Source organism: Salvia miltiorrhiza, chromosome 8 (assembly GCF_028751815.1).
Source record: "Salvia miltiorrhiza cultivar Shanhuang (shh) chromosome 8, IMPLAD_Smil_shh, whole genome shotgun sequence".
Lineage (NCBI taxonomy): Eukaryota > Viridiplantae > Streptophyta > Magnoliopsida > Lamiales > Lamiaceae > Salvia > Salvia miltiorrhiza.
Genome location: NC_080394.1, coordinates 35,579,553 through 35,596,323, shown reverse-complemented (window position 1 = coordinate 35,596,323; position 16,771 = coordinate 35,579,553). Strand labels below are relative to the sequence as shown.

General features: G+C 38.4%; 4 protein-coding genes across 4 annotated transcripts; 2 read left to right on the top strand and 2 right to left on the bottom strand.

Moving 5' to 3' along the window:
* The first annotated feature begins 3,328 nt into the window (after positions 1-3,328).
* LOC130998399 (uncharacterized) lies at positions 3,329-5,274 on the top strand. Its single transcript, XM_057923818.1, has 2 exons — positions 3,329-5,027; positions 5,195-5,274. The coding sequence occupies exons 1-2, from the start codon at positions 3,329-3,331 to the stop codon at positions 5,272-5,274; spliced, it is 1,779 nt and encodes a 592-aa protein (XP_057779801.1).
* Positions 5,275-5,388: 114 nt separating this feature from the next.
* LOC130997934 (uncharacterized) lies at positions 5,389-6,013 on the top strand. The gene is made up of 2 exons (XM_057923368.1): positions 5,389-5,682; positions 5,775-6,013. Exons 1-2 carry the CDS (start codon positions 5,451-5,453, stop codon positions 5,882-5,884), a joined length of 342 nt encoding a protein of 113 aa, XP_057779351.1. The 5' UTR covers positions 5,389-5,450; the 3' UTR covers positions 5,885-6,013.
* Positions 6,014-10,077: 4,064 nt separating this feature from the next.
* On the bottom strand, positions 10,078-10,898 carry LOC130997933 (peroxiredoxin-2E-1, chloroplastic-like). The gene has a single exon (XM_057923367.1). The coding sequence runs from the start codon at positions 10,896-10,898 to the stop codon at positions 10,212-10,214; it is 687 nt and encodes a 228-aa protein (XP_057779350.1). The 3' UTR covers positions 10,078-10,211.
* A 452-nt stretch (positions 10,899-11,350) lies between these two features.
* LOC130998398 (pentatricopeptide repeat-containing protein At5g12100, mitochondrial-like) lies at positions 11,351-15,921 on the bottom strand. The gene is made up of 3 exons (XM_057923817.1): positions 15,530-15,921; positions 13,636-13,867; positions 11,351-11,443 (listed from the first exon to the last, which is right to left on the bottom strand). The coding sequence occupies exons 1-3, from the start codon at positions 15,919-15,921 to the stop codon at positions 11,351-11,353; spliced, it is 717 nt and encodes a 238-aa protein (XP_057779800.1).
* Between the last annotated feature and the right edge of the window lie 850 nt (positions 15,922-16,771).

The following is a 16,771-nucleotide window of genomic DNA, read 5'->3' as shown; positions in this document are numbered from 1 at the left end:
TGAAACTTAAATTTTGTTCACAAAATTTAAAATATCAATATTTGGCCATCTTTTATGTGCTCTACCTAATTTACCCTTTAACCCAATAGATCCAACAACTTCCTTTGACCCGGATCCAAATTTAGGGATTAACTCATGCCTTGTCTACCCTCCAGACCCCCGACCCCACCCACCCCCTACCCACCCCCAAGCCAATTTTTTTTTTTTTTTACTTCCCCTACCTTGTCTACCCCCCAGACCCCCGACCCCACCCACCCACCCCCCCACCACCCACCCCAAGCCAATAATTTTTTTTACTCCCACTGCCCTGCCTACCCCCTGACCCCCGACCCTACCCCCCCCACCCACCCCCAAGCCAAAATGAACTTTTTAAACACTTTCCCTAGGGTTTAGATATTCCATTTAGGGTTTAGATTATCCATTTAGGGTTTAGATGTTCCATTTAGGGTTTAGATTATCCATTTAGGGTTTAAATGTTCCATTTAGGGTTTAGATGATGCTGTTGTTTCTATATTTGTTCTGCATGTTTGGCACTTATGGCACTATTAATGCCATAAGTGCTAAAAAGACCATTTTACTTTATTTTATTTTGGATTTTCGTTGGCACTTATGGCACTATTAGTGCCATAAGTGCCATAAAATAAAATAATAAAGTAAAATTTTTTGGCTTGGGGGTGGGTGGGGTGGGTGGGGTCGGGGGTCTGGGGGGTAGACAGGGTAGGGGGAGTAAAAAAAAAAATTTCGTTGGCACTTATGGCATTAATAGTGCCATAAGTGCCATAAAATAAAATAATAAAGTAAAATTTTTTGTTTGGGGGTGGGTGGGGTGGGTGGGGTCGGGGGTCTGGGGGGTAGACAGGGCAGGGGGAGTAAAAAAAAAAATTTGTTGGCACTTATGGCACTTATAGTGCCATAAGTGCCAAGCTTGGCACTTATGGCACTAATAGTGCCATAAGTGCCTAACCGTCCGCGTGCCTGATCCTACCCGGCACGCGACCCGCGCTCCCGACCCTACCCAGTCCGCCCAATTAAGGGCAAAAACGTCCCAAAGCTATAAAAATGGCCAAAATTTATGTTTTTTCAATGAGTGGTCATAATTTGTGTTTCATGATTCATTTTGGCTATTCCAAAATTTTACTCGTATAATTATATAAACATGATAAAATTAATGCAAGATATTTAATAATATATTATTTTATAATTAAAAAGCAAGATTGTTACAGAAAAAAATTAGAAACTAAGATTATTAGATCATCCAAAAGCAAACCACAGAAAACTGGTAATCTTCATGCTCATCCTCTGCATATTTAATCGATAATAATTCAAGTTAAATATCAATCTTAGAATAGTTTAGTTAATAATTTAGATGCGAATAATTCAGTAGCATGCGCATGATGTTGTAAGTCACGCATATATCAATGTCAACAAATAATAATTAATTACCAAATATCTCAATTTGTAGAAGCTAGTGAAAAATAATAATACACGTTTAGATGAAAAGAACTATTCACCAGCAAAATAAAAGGTAAAAAAATTGATACTATAAATAAAGTAGGTGAAACAATCTACGCAAAAAAAAAAAGTAGGTGAAACAAAAAGACAAATCGATAACTGAAAAATCAAATATGTTCATGTGCGTGACCATTTTCGCAACCAAAACTGATAACGCAACGCTCCTTTTCTATAAGCAGCAGACAACAGTAGCTTTCTCAAACCCCTTTCCCCACCTAAATTTCTAGAAATATAATCGAGTTTTTCGAAATATCAATACGAGTCGCTGCAAATAAATATGCTCACGGTATTGTACTTTTACCTCTTTTTGACTTAATACTTTACTTTCACGGATAATAAAATTTTCTGGAGGTTAATTTACAATCGTATAATTTGATAGTTTACCATATGTATCCCAACTTTTAACTATTTTATCAATTATATTCTATTTAATTTAAATCATTTTAACTTGCATTAATTTTATCAAACATTTTTTAAAACTAAAGTTTTTACGTGGAAATATTAATATTCGTGAATCACATATACAAATTACTCCCTCCATCCCATTATTGATGACATGTTTTCTTTTTTGGTTGTCCCATTCATGGCTTGTTTCCTATTTTAGATATAATTAGGGCTCAATTAACTCTCACTAAAAAGATAAGAGACTCTCAGTTCTCTCTCTCAGCCGTCTCCACCCTCACCCTGTCCACCTTAACATGCTTTTGTGAAAAATTATGCATGTTTTTGTGGATGAAGGGACTGGTATAAATTTTAATGGTAAAATTGAAAGATCACAAAATATATACTATGAAAAAATATTACTCCTATCACATTTATAACTTGTGATAGTATTATAATGAATTGGAGTCAAAATATGAGAATATGGGAAAAGGTAGGGCTGGGAATTTCGGGATCGGGTAATCGGGTACCCGATACCCGACCCGAAAAAATCGGGTAGGGTACTCGATACCCGATTTTTTCGGGATCGGATATTTAGGGGTCAAAATAATCGGGTATCGGGTATACTCGATCGGGTATCGGGTATACCCGAATTACCCGATATTTTTAATTAATAAATTTTAAACTATTTAATTAAATTAAATCTAAAACCAGTGTTGTGAAAAACGATTGAAGCAGGCGCCTTGAGGCGCGCCTCAAGGCGAGGCGGTGATGAAACCGCTCATTGCATACGCATATTTGCTAATTTCATTTTTTGCGCATTGATCTAGTTGAGGCGCCGCATTAAACTATAAAAGGTGAGGCACCGCCATAAACAAATGCCTTTTCAGCCGCAATATTTTGGGCTTTTCAGCCACTTTTCATAAAGTTTTCTTTTTTTATTATTTGAAAGGCTTCAGCCGCAACTTTTCTTTGGGTGGGCCCTAAGTAAATTACTATAATTTAACCCTAATGAAACAAGTATAAATAAAGAGCTGCACATGCACATGCGTGTAAAAACCATAAAATTACAGCAGCAAATAAAGAGCAGCAGTCAGACGCCTTCAACAACATAGTTCTACAATTCAACTGTAAGATCCAATTTCTTTTATTACTATTAAAGCATGCAAAGTTATTTAAGATTATTCTTTTTATGACTATTAAAGCATGCAAAGTTATTCAAGATTCAATTTTTTTATAACTATTACGTAGCATGCAAAGTTATTCAAAGTATATGTTTATATGTTATTATTTATTCCAAGTTTTATGGCTGTTTCTAATTGAATATCTATTGTAGTATTTTATTTCCAGATGTATGTTCTATTATATTAATAAATTAATATCATAACATTGATATGAAATTTGATTATATGAATTTTGCTAGGAGTTTTCAATCATGAGTCGAAAGGATCCAGCCTGGAAGTACGCGAAAGAAATTCCTGTACCAGGAAAATTATATAAATATCTTGAATGCAACTTTTGCCAACAAGATATTAAGGGTGGAGTTGGTAGAATGAAGGACCATCTTGCTGCTACGCATAAGAACGTGAGGGCTTGCCCAAAAGTTCCTGATGAAGTGAAAGAAGAAATTTTGAAGTACTTGAAGAAGGGGACAACAGACAAAGAAAAACGCCAGGACCAATTCAACGATATGGTAGAGTCTGGAGCTTACTTCCACGACAGTTCTAATCCTATCCATGGTGATGATGGTGACATGAGGAGCATTAGAGGGCCGATGGATAAGTACCTCGTTCATGTGGATGATGAAAATATTGATGGCCAAGAGAAGCACGCTGCAAATCCACCCCAAGATATGTCTCAACATATCAAAGAAGCTAGAAAGCAAGTGGCAATGGACATAGGGAGGTTTTTCTTCGAGAATGGGATTTCATTCAACTGCATCGAGTCTCCTGCGTTTGTGAACATGTGTCGGTCCATCGGATTGTATGGAAAAGGATTGAAGGTTCCATCTAGACAAGAGTTGAGTACATGGATTTTGAGGGAAGAAGTAAAGACTACGGACGTGATAGTTGAAGATGTGAAGAGAAGTTGGATACAAACTGGTGTATCCATCTTATCTGATGGTTGGAAAGACATGCGAGGGAGAAGCTTGATCAATTTCTTAGTCAACAACCCCCATGGTACTGTTTTTCTAAGGTCCGTTGATGCTTCAGATGCTGTTAAAGATGCCAATTTGCTATTTCAACTTCTAGATGAGATTGTGGAAGAAGTTGGAGAGGAACTAGTGGTGCAAGTTGTGACTGATAATGCTAGCAACTACAAGGCCGCCGGAAAACTATTGATGGAGAAGAGGAAGCGTCTTTATTGGACACCATGTGCTGCGCATTGTATTGATTTGATGTTGGAGAAGCTTGGAGAGCTACCACAACACAAGAATGCATTGATGAAAGCAAAGAAAGTGAGTAACTTTATCTACAATCATGGATTGGTGTTGGCAATGATGAGAAAGCATACAGATAGAGAGCTTATTCGTCCGGCAACGACTAGATTTGCTACAGCTTTCTTGACCTTGGAGAGTATGATGCAGTTAAGGCAACCACTACAAGCTATGTTCACATCTGCAGATTGGGAAAGGACTACGTGGTCCAAAAAAAGTGATGGAAAAGAGGTTAAGAAGATAATCTTAAGTGATCAGCGATTTTGGCGTGCTGTTGAATATGCCCTAAACACTACAAGGCCATTAGTGAAGGTCTTAAGAATGGTGAATGGTGAACAAATGCCTGCAATGGGATTTCTCTATGGTGCCATGAACACAGCAAAAGAGGAAATTGCCAAAAACGTGGGTGGACAGCTTGGGGATTATAAAGAGATATGGGATATCATTGATGCCAAATGGGAGAATCAATTGCATCACGATTTACACGCTGCGGCATACTTTCTAAATCCTCGATTTCAATATGGTGAAAATTTCTCCAAGCATCCTGAAGTTAAGAAGGGTTTATTGTGTTGCATGGAGAAATTAATTCCATCTGCCGATCACTTACAAGCTGATCTTCAATTGGATAATTTTCAATCGTGCGCTGGACTTTTTGGACGATACGCAGCCTTGGCAAGTTTCAAAACAAGATCCCCTGGTCAGTTTTCTCTCTTTTTAATTACTATATCTATGTAGTAAACTATTTGATTCTGTTTTATGTAATTAATAAACTGTATATACCTTTGTTTTTGTGAAGTTTCTGTTCTGGCAACTTTAAAATGTTGAAATATTTATTTATTGTTTTTTGTTTATTGTTCTCAATAGGTAATTGGTCGACTCAATATGGAGATGAGAACCCTGAGCTACAAAGTATTGAGTTTGACGTGTTCAGCTTCAGCATGTGAACGGAATTGGAGCATGTTCAACCAGGTATTTTTCTTAATTTTCTTTTCTTAGTAATTTTGTTATTTTTCTGAAATTATTTAGATTGATTAATAATTATGTAATTCTAATTTTGTAGGTTCACACGAAGAAGAGAAATCGTTTGACCACACAAAAGCTCAACTCCTTGGTGTACATCATGTACAATAGGAGGCTTAGAGGAAAACATGTCAAATTGACAAGTATGTGTGAAAATAAGGACCCACTGGTAGTTGATCATTTGGCCTCTGACGATGAATGGTATGTTGGTAATGAAAACGAGGCAAATGAAAATCCTCCAACTAATATGGCTGCAATTACACAAATGATTGAGGGGGATTCATCTTCATCAAGGACAAGAAAGAAGAGAAAGAATATCACAAATTCAAAAGGTAAGCTTCAATTACTATCTTCAATTCAAGTGAATGAAAATTTATTATTATTCTTATACTCTTCATATCTACTAATGCAAAATGTAACTTAGGCAAAGATAAGAGAGTCCTGCTGATTGATGAGGAAGAGACTGATGAAGAGGATGAGCTCCAAGATGACAATAATGATGAAGATGGGGGGCATGATGATTGGGATGATTAAAACTTTAAATATTTGACAAACTGCAGAATTTGGTTTTTTGATTTACTTTGGTTTTTTGATATATTTTCAGCTTTTAGTTTTATGATTTGAGACTTTTAAACCCATAATTTATATATTTTAAGTTTTATATGGTGTTATTTGTTATTTAAAATTATTATGAGCTCTTTTTTTTGTGCTCGGTTTGAGGCTTACGCCTCAAACCGCCTTGAGGCTTACCGCCTCGCTTCATCGAGGCCAATCGCCTCAATCCCGCTTTGAGTTTTTCACAACATTGTCTAAAACTCCCAGCCCTAGGTCCCGCCCCCTGTACTGTGTTTCCCACTTTCCCAAATCAATTCATCCCTCCCAAATCAATTCCCAAACTGAACTCCCAGCCCGCCGGCCCTCCTCTCGGCTCTCACTCCAGAGTCCAGCCCCGGCCGGCCGCCCCACTCGCCGTCGCCCCTCGCCAGCCCAGCGTCGGCGCCAGTCATCCCAGCCCCTCGCCCCTGCAGCAGCCGTTCCGCCTCGCCAGTCCACGACCCTCGCCCGTGCAGCAGCCGTGCAGGTGCAGCCTCCGAGCTCCGACGACAGCGTCGACAGGTGAGCTTCTTCTTCTTCTTCTTCTTTTTTTTTTGTTTTTTTAATGGAGATTTCGAATTGGGTATTATGGGTTACATTTTCAATTTTTTTATAAAAAAATAGGGTATTTCGGGTATTAGGGTACCCTAATATCAAAATTGGGTAATTCAGGTACCCTAATACCCGAAATACCCGATTTACACAGTTGACTTGGAAGCGATAATTTTGACCGGGTAATTTAGGGTACCCGAATACCCGACTCGGGAACCCGAGTCGGGTATTAGGGTACCCGATTTCATTTTCGGGGTCGGGGTCGAGTATAGGGTTTAGGGTATTTTCGGGTTCGGGTACCCGATTTTTTCGGGTAGGGTACCCGAACCCGACCCGATTCCCAGCCCTAGGAAAAGGGGCTGATATGGGAAAATTTTCCCTCGTGACCAAGAAAAAATTTTCAACAAAGATAACGTATGCAAAGAGTAAAAAAAAAGAAAAAAAATATATGTATGTCACGATTTTCCATTAAAGAGAACTCACCCTAAATACAAAAAGAATGGGATGAAATCAATAAAGCGCAAAAAGTCAGTAATATATGATAAATTTGAGGGGTTTTGCAAATAAAATCATGAACAATTTCGAATTTGTAATTTTAACGTGGCTTTTGAAGTGTGACGAATTAAATTATAACCTTTTTCATTTTTGCAATTTCGTCCCCCAATTTTTTCCTGCCGCCGGAGTGATGAGCTGGAGCTTATGTAGATTATTTTGCCACGTAATTAATTGTTGAGCAAGATTAAATTGCTGACTAGGACTAAAATAAAATCAAAACCCAGTTCTTTTGTTTTAGTATTTCTTATGGCAGATGTTTAATTAGAAAATTTACAGCTTCAGCGTGAAGTTCAGTGCGGCTTAGTTCTTCAGTGTGCCTAGATATGAGGCTCATTTTTTTTTAAGCAATCAGGAAATGTGTTTTTATATCCAATCACAAGGCCACTTCAAGCTATTGCATCATTAATATCATCTACTAATAATACCTTCGCTATTTGCATGACATCATGATTGGTAGCTAAATCTTTCGAACCCACCACCACCTGATACATATCTAGTTTCATCTATATATAATATAAAACACCAGTTTTTTTCCCACCAATTTTATGGTATTTTTGCAATTACAACATGAATTGAGGACAATATTTTAGAAATTAAAAGAGAGAGGGGAGAGATGAGAGAGAAAACAATAACTAAGGAGTAGGTCTTGGGTGAGGTTAACCTCATAGCATGAGACGGGTCGGGTCGGGTCGGGGGCGCGGGTCGGGTCGGGTTTGGATGCGGGTCTGGGATAAAGTACACATTATCATTAATAAAAGTAACAATTATTGTGAACAAATGTAATAATTTAAAAACATTACATTTCTTCATGTCAATAATTACTTTTTATTATAATAACAATTACTTTGAATAACGGAGAAAATAAATAGAATATAGAAAAAAAAAATTAAATAATAATTTAAGTAATCATTATCTTGAGGAAAAGTAACTATTGATATGATGAAATAATCAAATAATAATTCAAATAATCATTGTCTTGAGGAAAAGTAACTATTGATATGATGAAATGTAATGTTTCTAAATTATTACATTTGTTCACAATAATTATTACTTTTATTAATGAGAACGTGTACTTTATTTCTGATATCCCAGACTCGCGCCCAAAACCCACCCGACCCGTCAAACCCGCGCCCCGACCCGACCCGACCCGACCCGTCTCATGGTATGAGGTTGACCTCACCCAAGTTTTTGTGATAACTAAGATAGAAGTTACGTACAAATAAGAACATAAATAGAAGAGAACACAAATCTACATTTTTTTTTTAAATTTTCTCTTTCCTCATTCCAATTCTAAATTTCTCTCTCTTCTATTCTATTTTTCATACTTCTTTGATTTTCTAAAAATCTTCATATTTGATTTATGAAAATATATTCGATATGTATCTCAAATTAAAGATCGTGATAAGATCTTCAATTTGATGTCAAATTCAATAAATATGAATTTCAAATAAATAAGTTATTATAATTTAAAATTTTAAAATAATTATTTTTCTCTCTCCTCTCTTTTTCTACATTTTTTTTCTCTTTATTCAGCTCAAGTTGTTATTATATTATCTTTATTTGTATCTCTTTCTCCTACAAAATTTATTTCTCTTCTCTTTTTCTTTGATATATAAAAAAAATATTAAGTTTATTTGTTGAATTATTTTATCAAACATAACATAAAAATATTTAAATTAAAAAAATTAATTAAAAATTAGGATACACTATTATCAACAAATATCGAGACAATATTATAAAAATATTTATTAATTTTAATTTTAATCGAAAATAATAATCAAATAACAAAAAATTATCTGTAAATTTATTTATTATTATACAATACTCAATTAATTTAAAATTATACTCCTACTCATTAAGTTGATAAAAATAATTATGATACACTATTTTAAATCAAATACAAATATTTAAATTAACATAATTTTTTGTTATTAATTAATTTAATTCATAAATGATGATATTTTTATATAATTTAGAATTTTAAAATAAAATAAATATTTCATGGCCCGTGCACCGCACGGGAGGGGCGTACTAGTTTCACATAAAATGAGAGAACGGAGGATATTGAAATGGGTTTGACGGAAAAAAAATAAAACAAAAGAGTGAGGTTTTGATTTTGTTTTAATCTCAGTCAGCAATTTAATCTTATTCAGCAATTAATTACGTGGCAAAATAATTCATATAAATTCCCGCTCATCACTTCGGTAGTCGGAAAATATTGGAGAACGAAATTACAAAAATTGAAAAGATTATAATTTAATTCGTCACACTTTAAAAATCATGTTAAAATTACAAATTCAAAATTATTCGTAATTTTATTTGCAAAAAACCCTAAATTTGACGACTAACCCTCGTAGGTAATGGACATTTTAGTGACCGAGAAAACACTTGCTCCATTGTCCATTGTAAGAGAGCTTGTAATATGATCAGCTTGGGTGGCAGAAATATTCTGGAGAGTGGAGCTTTAGCGAGCTTTTGCCGCCGTGAGTTTACGTCACTTTCGGGCTTTCGACTTCAGCATGTCAGGAGAGAAAGGCCGTGAGTTGACGTCACTTCCGAGCTTTCGACTTCAGCATGTCAGGAGAGAAAGGAATGCGATCGCTCATTGTTTAGCGAAAGCTGCGAGAGACTTGTTTACACATCGTGTTTGGAATGAACCTCCGTCGATTGTAGGGGGTCATCTCCATATCCAATGTTCATGTGATCAATAAAATCTTCTCTCATTCCCTCAAAAAAAAAAAAAAATTACATCGCTGAATTAGTACTAATTATTTATCATTCCAGCTGTGAAAATAACTAAACATATCGACCCTCAAAAAGAAAAAAGAAAAAAAAAATATCACTGAGTCAATGCGTGAGGTCTTGCAAATGCATTGCGGAATTGGGTTGGAAATGCTAGTATAACTGTTTGGGCGAAATTGGATCAAATATTTATGAAAGTTGAGCCTTTCCACTTCAAATCCAAACACAATTTATGAATGGAACAGATTTGTTGGATCATAAATCAAAAACATAAACAGACATCATCCAAGCAAATAGCAAGCACATAAATTCCATAACCATTGGTTAAGAAGAATGAAAGACGTAGAAGAGCAAGAAACGGTAGAAAATTAAAAAGCATAACATTTATTTCCTCCATAAACAAACGAATAAAAGAAAATCACGAAATGGCTTTGAGAATGTCCTCGGCGCTGCTAACATTGAATGCACCGCCCTCCTCCAAATTCAAGATCTTAACGACGCCGTTTTCAACGAACATAGCATACCTCCTCGACCTCACCCCCAACCCCACCGGTTTATCGCTCAAATCGAGCTCGCACCCAATCGCCCTGGTGAAATCCCCATTTCCATCGCTCAACATCAACACATCGTCCCCAATTTTCAAATCCTCCTTCCACGCCTTCATCACGAACGCATCGTTAACGGAAACGCAGGCGATCGTGTCCACACCCTTTGCCTTCAAATCGGCCGCCTTCGCCGCGAATCCGGGGAGATGCTTCTGGGAACAGGTGGGGGTGAACGCCCCCGGGACTGCGAATAGAATGACTTTTTTGCCGGATGTCAGGTCGGCGACGGAGACTGTCTGGAGCTCGTCGGCGGAGTCGAAGTAGGAGAGGGTGGCGTCAGGCAGCTTGTCGCCGACGGAGATCGTGGCGGATATGCTGGGGACGGTGGAGAATCGGAGGGTTTGGGGGCGGCGGAGGGGGAGTGGGGCAGAATTGATGGAAAAGGAGCTGGATCTTTTTTGTGGAGAGAGGAGAGAGAAGGGTTGTTTGAGTTTCCGAGAGGAGGAAGCGAGGAGCCTCGCGGTGACGAAGGCGGCTGATGTTGCGGCGGTGGCTGCCATTCCCCCTGTAATTCGCGAGTGAAGTTTGCGGAGAACGTTCTGGCCTCTTCTCCAGATTGTAGGCTTGTAGCTGTTGGACTTTAATTAGGTTTTGGAGTATTTATATATTTTGGGTAAAAATATCTTCCTATCTAAACTACTCCCTCCGTCCCAATAATGAAGTCTCCTTTGTTTTGGGCACGGGTATTTAGGAGAGGTAAAGTTGATGTTAAATTAGTAGGGACCACATAATTAGTACTTTAATTAATGTTATTTTATTTCTTAATTAAAGCAACTAATAAGTCTCTGCGCCTCTCTCTCTGTATCTCTCTGCCGGCGGCGGCGAAGCTGTTGCTGTGCTCGACTTCCTCCACCATCTGGAAATCCATCGCCGCCGCTACTGTGCTCGACTTCCGGCGAGGCAGCAGGAGAGATCCACCTTCTCTAATTCCCGCCGACGGCGACGCCACCCCCTAATCTCTCCTCTCACAGATCTCGCTCTTCCTCCCCTTTGATTTCTCAACACCCCAAGATTCAATCTTTAAGCCATCATCAGCTAAACCCATCTTCCACAGAAGCAAAAATAATCAAAATCTTCCCAGATTTCCCACCTCTACATCTCATGTCGCAAGGGTGGAGAAACCCTCCCCAAATCAATTGAGTGATAGATCTGCAACAAAACCAATCGTCGAGGCTCGAGGCGGCGGAGGCGCGAGGCTCTGTGCTGGATTTGTGAGTGAAGGGAGAGGCCGTTCGTTGAAGAGATTCAGCAGAAGGAAGAGAGAGAGGCGAATTAGGGGTTAGGGTTTTGCAGAGGGCGGCGCCGCCGCTAGAAAAACGGGCGGCGGCTGGCTGCGCGGATGTGTCTGGGAGAGGGAGTCGGTGGAGGCGGAGGAGATCAGAGGGTTGAGGCGGTGGATGCAGAGGGTTGAGGCGGTGGAGAGATAGGAGGCGGCGGCGCCTCGTCGACGCCAGGAGAGGGCAGAGCCCTGGTCGCCGAAAAACGGACGGCGAGGCAGAGGCCTTGTCGCTGCAGTCACCGGGAGAGAAAGAGGAACGGCGGTGGTGAGGCGGCGGTGGTGAGATTTCCGAGAGAGAGAAGAGTCGAAGAGAGAGAGAGAGTGTCTGATTTGGTAAAGTGAGTGAGAGAGAGAGTGTGAGATTAAAGTTAGAAAGAGAGAGAATACCTAATTAATTGAACTAATTGTATCTTAATTTTTGCCAAAAAGGGAAAGGAGACTTGAATATTGGGACGGCCCAAAAAGGAATAGGAGACTTGAATATTGGGACGGAGGGAGTATGTTTTTGTAGTTTTTTTCTTTTCTACACATGATTTTTTTTTTGGTAGCTACACTTACGATTTCTATCTACAATAGTACTCTAAATTTTTTTTGTTGACATTCAACTTTGTCATAGAATGTTAGTACTAATTTAGCATAACTAGGATCTTCAAGTAAAAAAATTAGTCATTTCTTCCATGTCTCATTGTATTAATCATTTTATTTCATTCTTAATCCTTTTAAAATTTAAATTTTCACATATTTATTTGTATGAAACATACATCATCATCATCATCATCAACAACATTATTTAATTAATTTTTTACTCAAAATATGAAAAGTATTTTTTATTAAAAAATATTTTTTAAATAAAATACTATCAGCTTTATATAACCAATAGTCTAATATATGGACTGAAATTGATGCATCCAATTATATAATCATATATAATAAGATTATGCGTATTTATTTTATATAACTTGTTCCCCTTCTTTCTTTCATGTTTCTATTTGTTTCTTATTTATGTGTACATCAACAATTACACTATCTAATCAATTTTTTTTTTCTAACTTATACACACTAACAATATTGTGCCGGATCATTAAAAAATGTGTTTTAATTATTTTAATTTACATTTTTGTAAATGTTCTTCGTGAAATACATTAATTAAATATTTATCTACTCAATTATACTCTCTCCGTCCCACTATAAGTGAGACCCTTTTTTTGGACACGAGAATTAAGAAATGTGTATTTTGTGTGTAGGTGAAAAAATGAAAAAGTATTTACAGGGTAAAAGTTTTATCCAAAAAGGAAAGAGTCTCACTTATGGTGGGACACCCAAAATAGATAGAGTCTCACTTATAGTGGGACGGAGGGAGTATTTATAACTTTTATACTTTTAAAATAATGTAAAAGGTAATTTAGTAAAATAAAATAATTTCGTTTCATTCATAAATTTTATTTTTAGCTACCAATCATGGGAATGGAATCAAACAAGTTATCACAATTTCATTCCTATTGTATTCTTTGTGCATACTAAGCATATGAATCACCAAGCTTTGCCATTTATTTCCCCTCTTCATTCCATTCCTACTTCTATTCCATTCCCCTCTCATTCCATTTCATTACACCAATAACCTCCTAAATCTCAGAAATTGCGGTGGCATCATTGCATGTCATGTTTTCATTCCAAAATCAAAATTTGGTATGCAAGCACAATATTTCTTCATAATTGTGTTATAGGCTACAAACTAAAGAGAATGCACATAATTGGGGTGATTTGGATAGGAAAACTCTATAATTTATATGGTATGTGACACAATAGTTTCAAGAAAAATGTGAAAACTAAAAACACACAATTATATCCCCCCTCCGTATTCGATTCAGCTGATGATGGTTTATTTCTGCATACTGATATTTTATTTGTCCCATTGCAATTTTTTTGCCAATTTTAAGTAATCTTAAGCAAGCTGAAACAAGCTCTTCCTTATGCAAGCTTAGCTCGATGTTGGACATTTCTACAACGAGTTTCTCAACAAGATCGAGTATGTCCTTGTTGAACATGCTTATCAAGGGATGGTAAGTGTTGAACGTAGGCTTGAGGCCTAGTGCTTTCATCTTCTCAAACAATTCCAAACACTTGTCTGCATTTCCGGCATTTGAGAAGCCAGAGATCAAGGAATTGAATGTGATGACATCGGGGCTTAATCTAAAACCTTTGTTACTAATGGTAAAGCCTAATTCTTATGTTTCTGAAACCTTCCATATCTTGAAGATCCCCTTTATAAGTGTGTTAGAGCATCCGCAATCGGCTTACTTGATAGCCTACTTGATAGGCTACTGGATAGTGGTTGTGTTATTGAGTAGGTAGTGCTGCATTGGGGTTACTTGATAGCCTACTTGATAACATTAGTTTTGATTTTTATGTTTTTCCATTTAAATTAGCATAATTTAAATAACATATTTTTCTAATAGTTAAATACGCCATTAAACATAAAAATTTAAAACACCTAAAACATAAAAAAAAATTACATAAAAATTTAGAACACCTAAAACATCTAAAAAATTACATAAAAATTAAAAACACCTAAAACATCATAAAAAACCATCATTAAAATTACATAATTAAAATCCTAGTCTAGACCACAACGCCTGAGCACGTCGGCAACCATGGACGCGTGCAATGCCCTTTGTGCGTCTGTCATGTGCGTCGTATCCGCGTTCAGGAGCTGCATATCGAGCTCTCTCTTCTTGATATCGTTCCTCCGTTGGTACTGGGCGGTGAATGCCCTCATCTGCTCATCTCCACTATTTCCGGTGGAGGATCCGAGCTCGTATGCGACACTGATGCCTTCCCTTTCCCCTTTGCCGCCTTCATCGCCTTGTTGCCAATGGGCCGGGAAGAAAAGATCTACTCGCCCGACGCCGAGGTGGTGAAGCCGCCCTCTTCCGTAGTCTTTGTCCTCTTGGAGGTATGCACGTCTCCAAGGAGGTACATCGACTTGAACTTGGGATTGTTCCGGAGAACTTTCCACGGGTTCCAAAAATTGAATGCGGCCTTCTGTGGGCTTCGAGCCTTGAAGAGGGTTTGGGCCTTGTCACGAAGCATATCATCCGAATGACCGGAGGGCCAATTGTTGCACGTCTCCACCCAAATAGCTTCCCAGAGACGCACATCCGCTGCTACTCGGGCCCAGTGGCCTTGAAGTTGCCGGATCTTAAGGTCGGCGCCGATGATGGGGTTTACACGTGCGCGGATCCGGCCCCAATACGCCTCCCCCTTCTGATCCGTCCCACGGATGGCGTCGTTGGTCTCCTCCGCCCAAACTTGGACGATGAGATCCGTATGCTCGGGAAGGTAAGTATGACGGATCCTTGGTTCCTTGTCGTGCTTGATTTTGGTGGCCATTTCCTTCCTTCGGCCGCCCTTCTTTGGTTGGGAGGCACTCTGCTCTGCATTGACCGGTTCCTCCTCGTGTGGGATCTCCTCCAAGTTGATTCCTCCCATATCGGGGTGATAATCGGAGGAGAGATCGGGGCACCAATTAGGATCATAGAAAGGATCCATGAAGGACGAAAATTGTTGAAGAGAAATGGAGGAGAAGAAAATTGGAGAAGAAGAGATGTGAAGAAGAATGAAGGAGATGGGGTTTTTTAAAGAGGAGAAGAAGGAAAAAAAAAATGGAAACGGTCGGTCAAAGCACGCATATCGAGGCAAAGCAGTCAAAATTCAAATTTAAATTCGAATTTCTCTATTTTTTTTTAATTAGGGCGCGTGCAATCTCTCCCCCCCTTCGAGCATACTCGAATACTCGAGTATTGCTCGAGTACCGCCCCCCCGCAACGCACATACTCGAAGGCAACGCCTTACTTGAGTAGGCACTCGAGTAAGGCGTTGCCGATGCTCTTATATGCCACATTGGTGGGAGACACGCCACTCCTCAACATTTCATGAAAAACTTTAAAATCATTCTCTGTATTTCTTCCCATGCAATGCCCACTTATAAGCATATTGTATATCTGCGCATTGGGCAGAACCCCTCTGTTAAGCATGTCTTTGAGCATGACTTCGGCTTTAAGAAGGCGCCCCTTTTTGCAGAAACTATTGATCAGAGATCCGTAGGTGACAACGTTAGGCTTCAATCCATTACTTTCCATCTCATCAAGAATCTCCAAACACTTCTCAAACTGGCAAACACGACCATATCCATTTATCAAGATGTTAAACGTCTGCACAACCGGGGAGACACCCTTAGCCTTCATCCTTCCGACCCACTATTTCACCTCTTCCATGCTACCAATTCACAAAAACGGTTGATCATCGTGTTATACGTGATGCAGCTCGGCCTCACCCATTATCTCTCCATTCCATCAACAGCCAAAACTGTCTTATCCATATTTCCCTCCTTGCAATAGCCTTTGATCATGGTGTTCAATATCACATCCGTGATCACAACCCCATGCTCCTTCAACTTGCTTAAGAACTCATCCGCTCTCTCCATCTTACCTTCCTTGTACAGCCCATTCATCAAAATGTTACATGTGTACTTAATTCATCTTCAACCCTTTCTTCACTGCATCGTCATACAACACCATTGAAACATCGACATCACCGCTCCTAGAGGGCCCATCAAAGAGAGCACTATAGGTGTTGGGGTCCCAGAGGGTTGACTGGACAGGTATATGGGGGGGAGGAATACACCTGTAGCCTATTTTTCGCAAATCAAAACAAACTTAACCAGATTTCAGTTGGAAATAGGTTGTAGACTAATACTGAAAAGTCTTCAGTAATTTGACATCAGTCGAGCACTGCACTTAACTGATATCCACGTAAGGCTTCAGTCTATAGTTTGTAAAACAGAGTAGAGTTATTAATCTCCCTGACTATCAGTTGAATCGTCAGTAGGATTAATAACTCAGCAGTGGAATTTAAACTTAATGCGAATAACCTTTAGAAAAGGTTTGTCACTTATAAAATCCTTAGTTACACTTTACAGTTAATCCAATTCAGTTGAAAATAGTTTTGAGCACATACAAAGGAATAACTGAAAGCAGGTAAAGAACACAAGAATTTTTACGTGGTTCGGAAATAACTTTCCTACTCCACGACCAG

What these genes read in the sequence shown, in the direction of transcription:
- LOC130998399 (XM_057923818.1), top strand. Translation starts at nt 3,329, where the DNA reads ATGAGTCGAAAGGATCCAGCCTGGAAGTACGCGAAAGAAATTCCTGTA. An exon ending in TTTCAAAACAAGATCCCCTG is followed by an intron (nt 5,028 to 5,194) that starts GTCAGTTTTCTC and finishes TGTTCTCAATAG; the next exon opens with GTAATTGGTCGACTCAATAT.
- LOC130997934 (XM_057923368.1), top strand. Translation starts at nt 5,451, where the DNA reads ATGTACAATAGGAGGCTTAGAGGAAAACATGTCAAATTGACAAGTATG. An exon ending in GAATATCACAAATTCAAAAG is followed by an intron (nt 5,683 to 5,774) that starts GTAAGCTTCAAT and finishes AATGTAACTTAG; the next exon opens with GCAAAGATAAGAGAGTCCTG.
- LOC130997933 (XM_057923367.1), bottom strand. Translation starts at nt 10,898, where the DNA reads ATGGCAGCCACCGCCGCAACATCAGCCGCCTTCGTCACCGCGAGGCTC.
- LOC130998398 (XM_057923817.1), bottom strand. Translation starts at nt 15,921, where the DNA reads ATGAAGGCTAAGGGTGTCTCCCCGGTTGTGCAGACGTTTAACATCTTG. An exon ending in TTACTCGAGTGCCTACTCAA is followed by an intron (nt 13,868 to 15,529) that starts GTAAGGCGTTGC and finishes CAAAGGTTTTAG; the next exon opens with ATTAAGCCCCGATGTCATCA. An exon ending in GCTTGCATAAGGAAGAGCTT is followed by an intron (nt 11,444 to 13,635) that starts GTTTCAGCTTGC and finishes CTTCTGTGGAAG; the next exon opens with ATGGGTTTAGCTGATGATGG.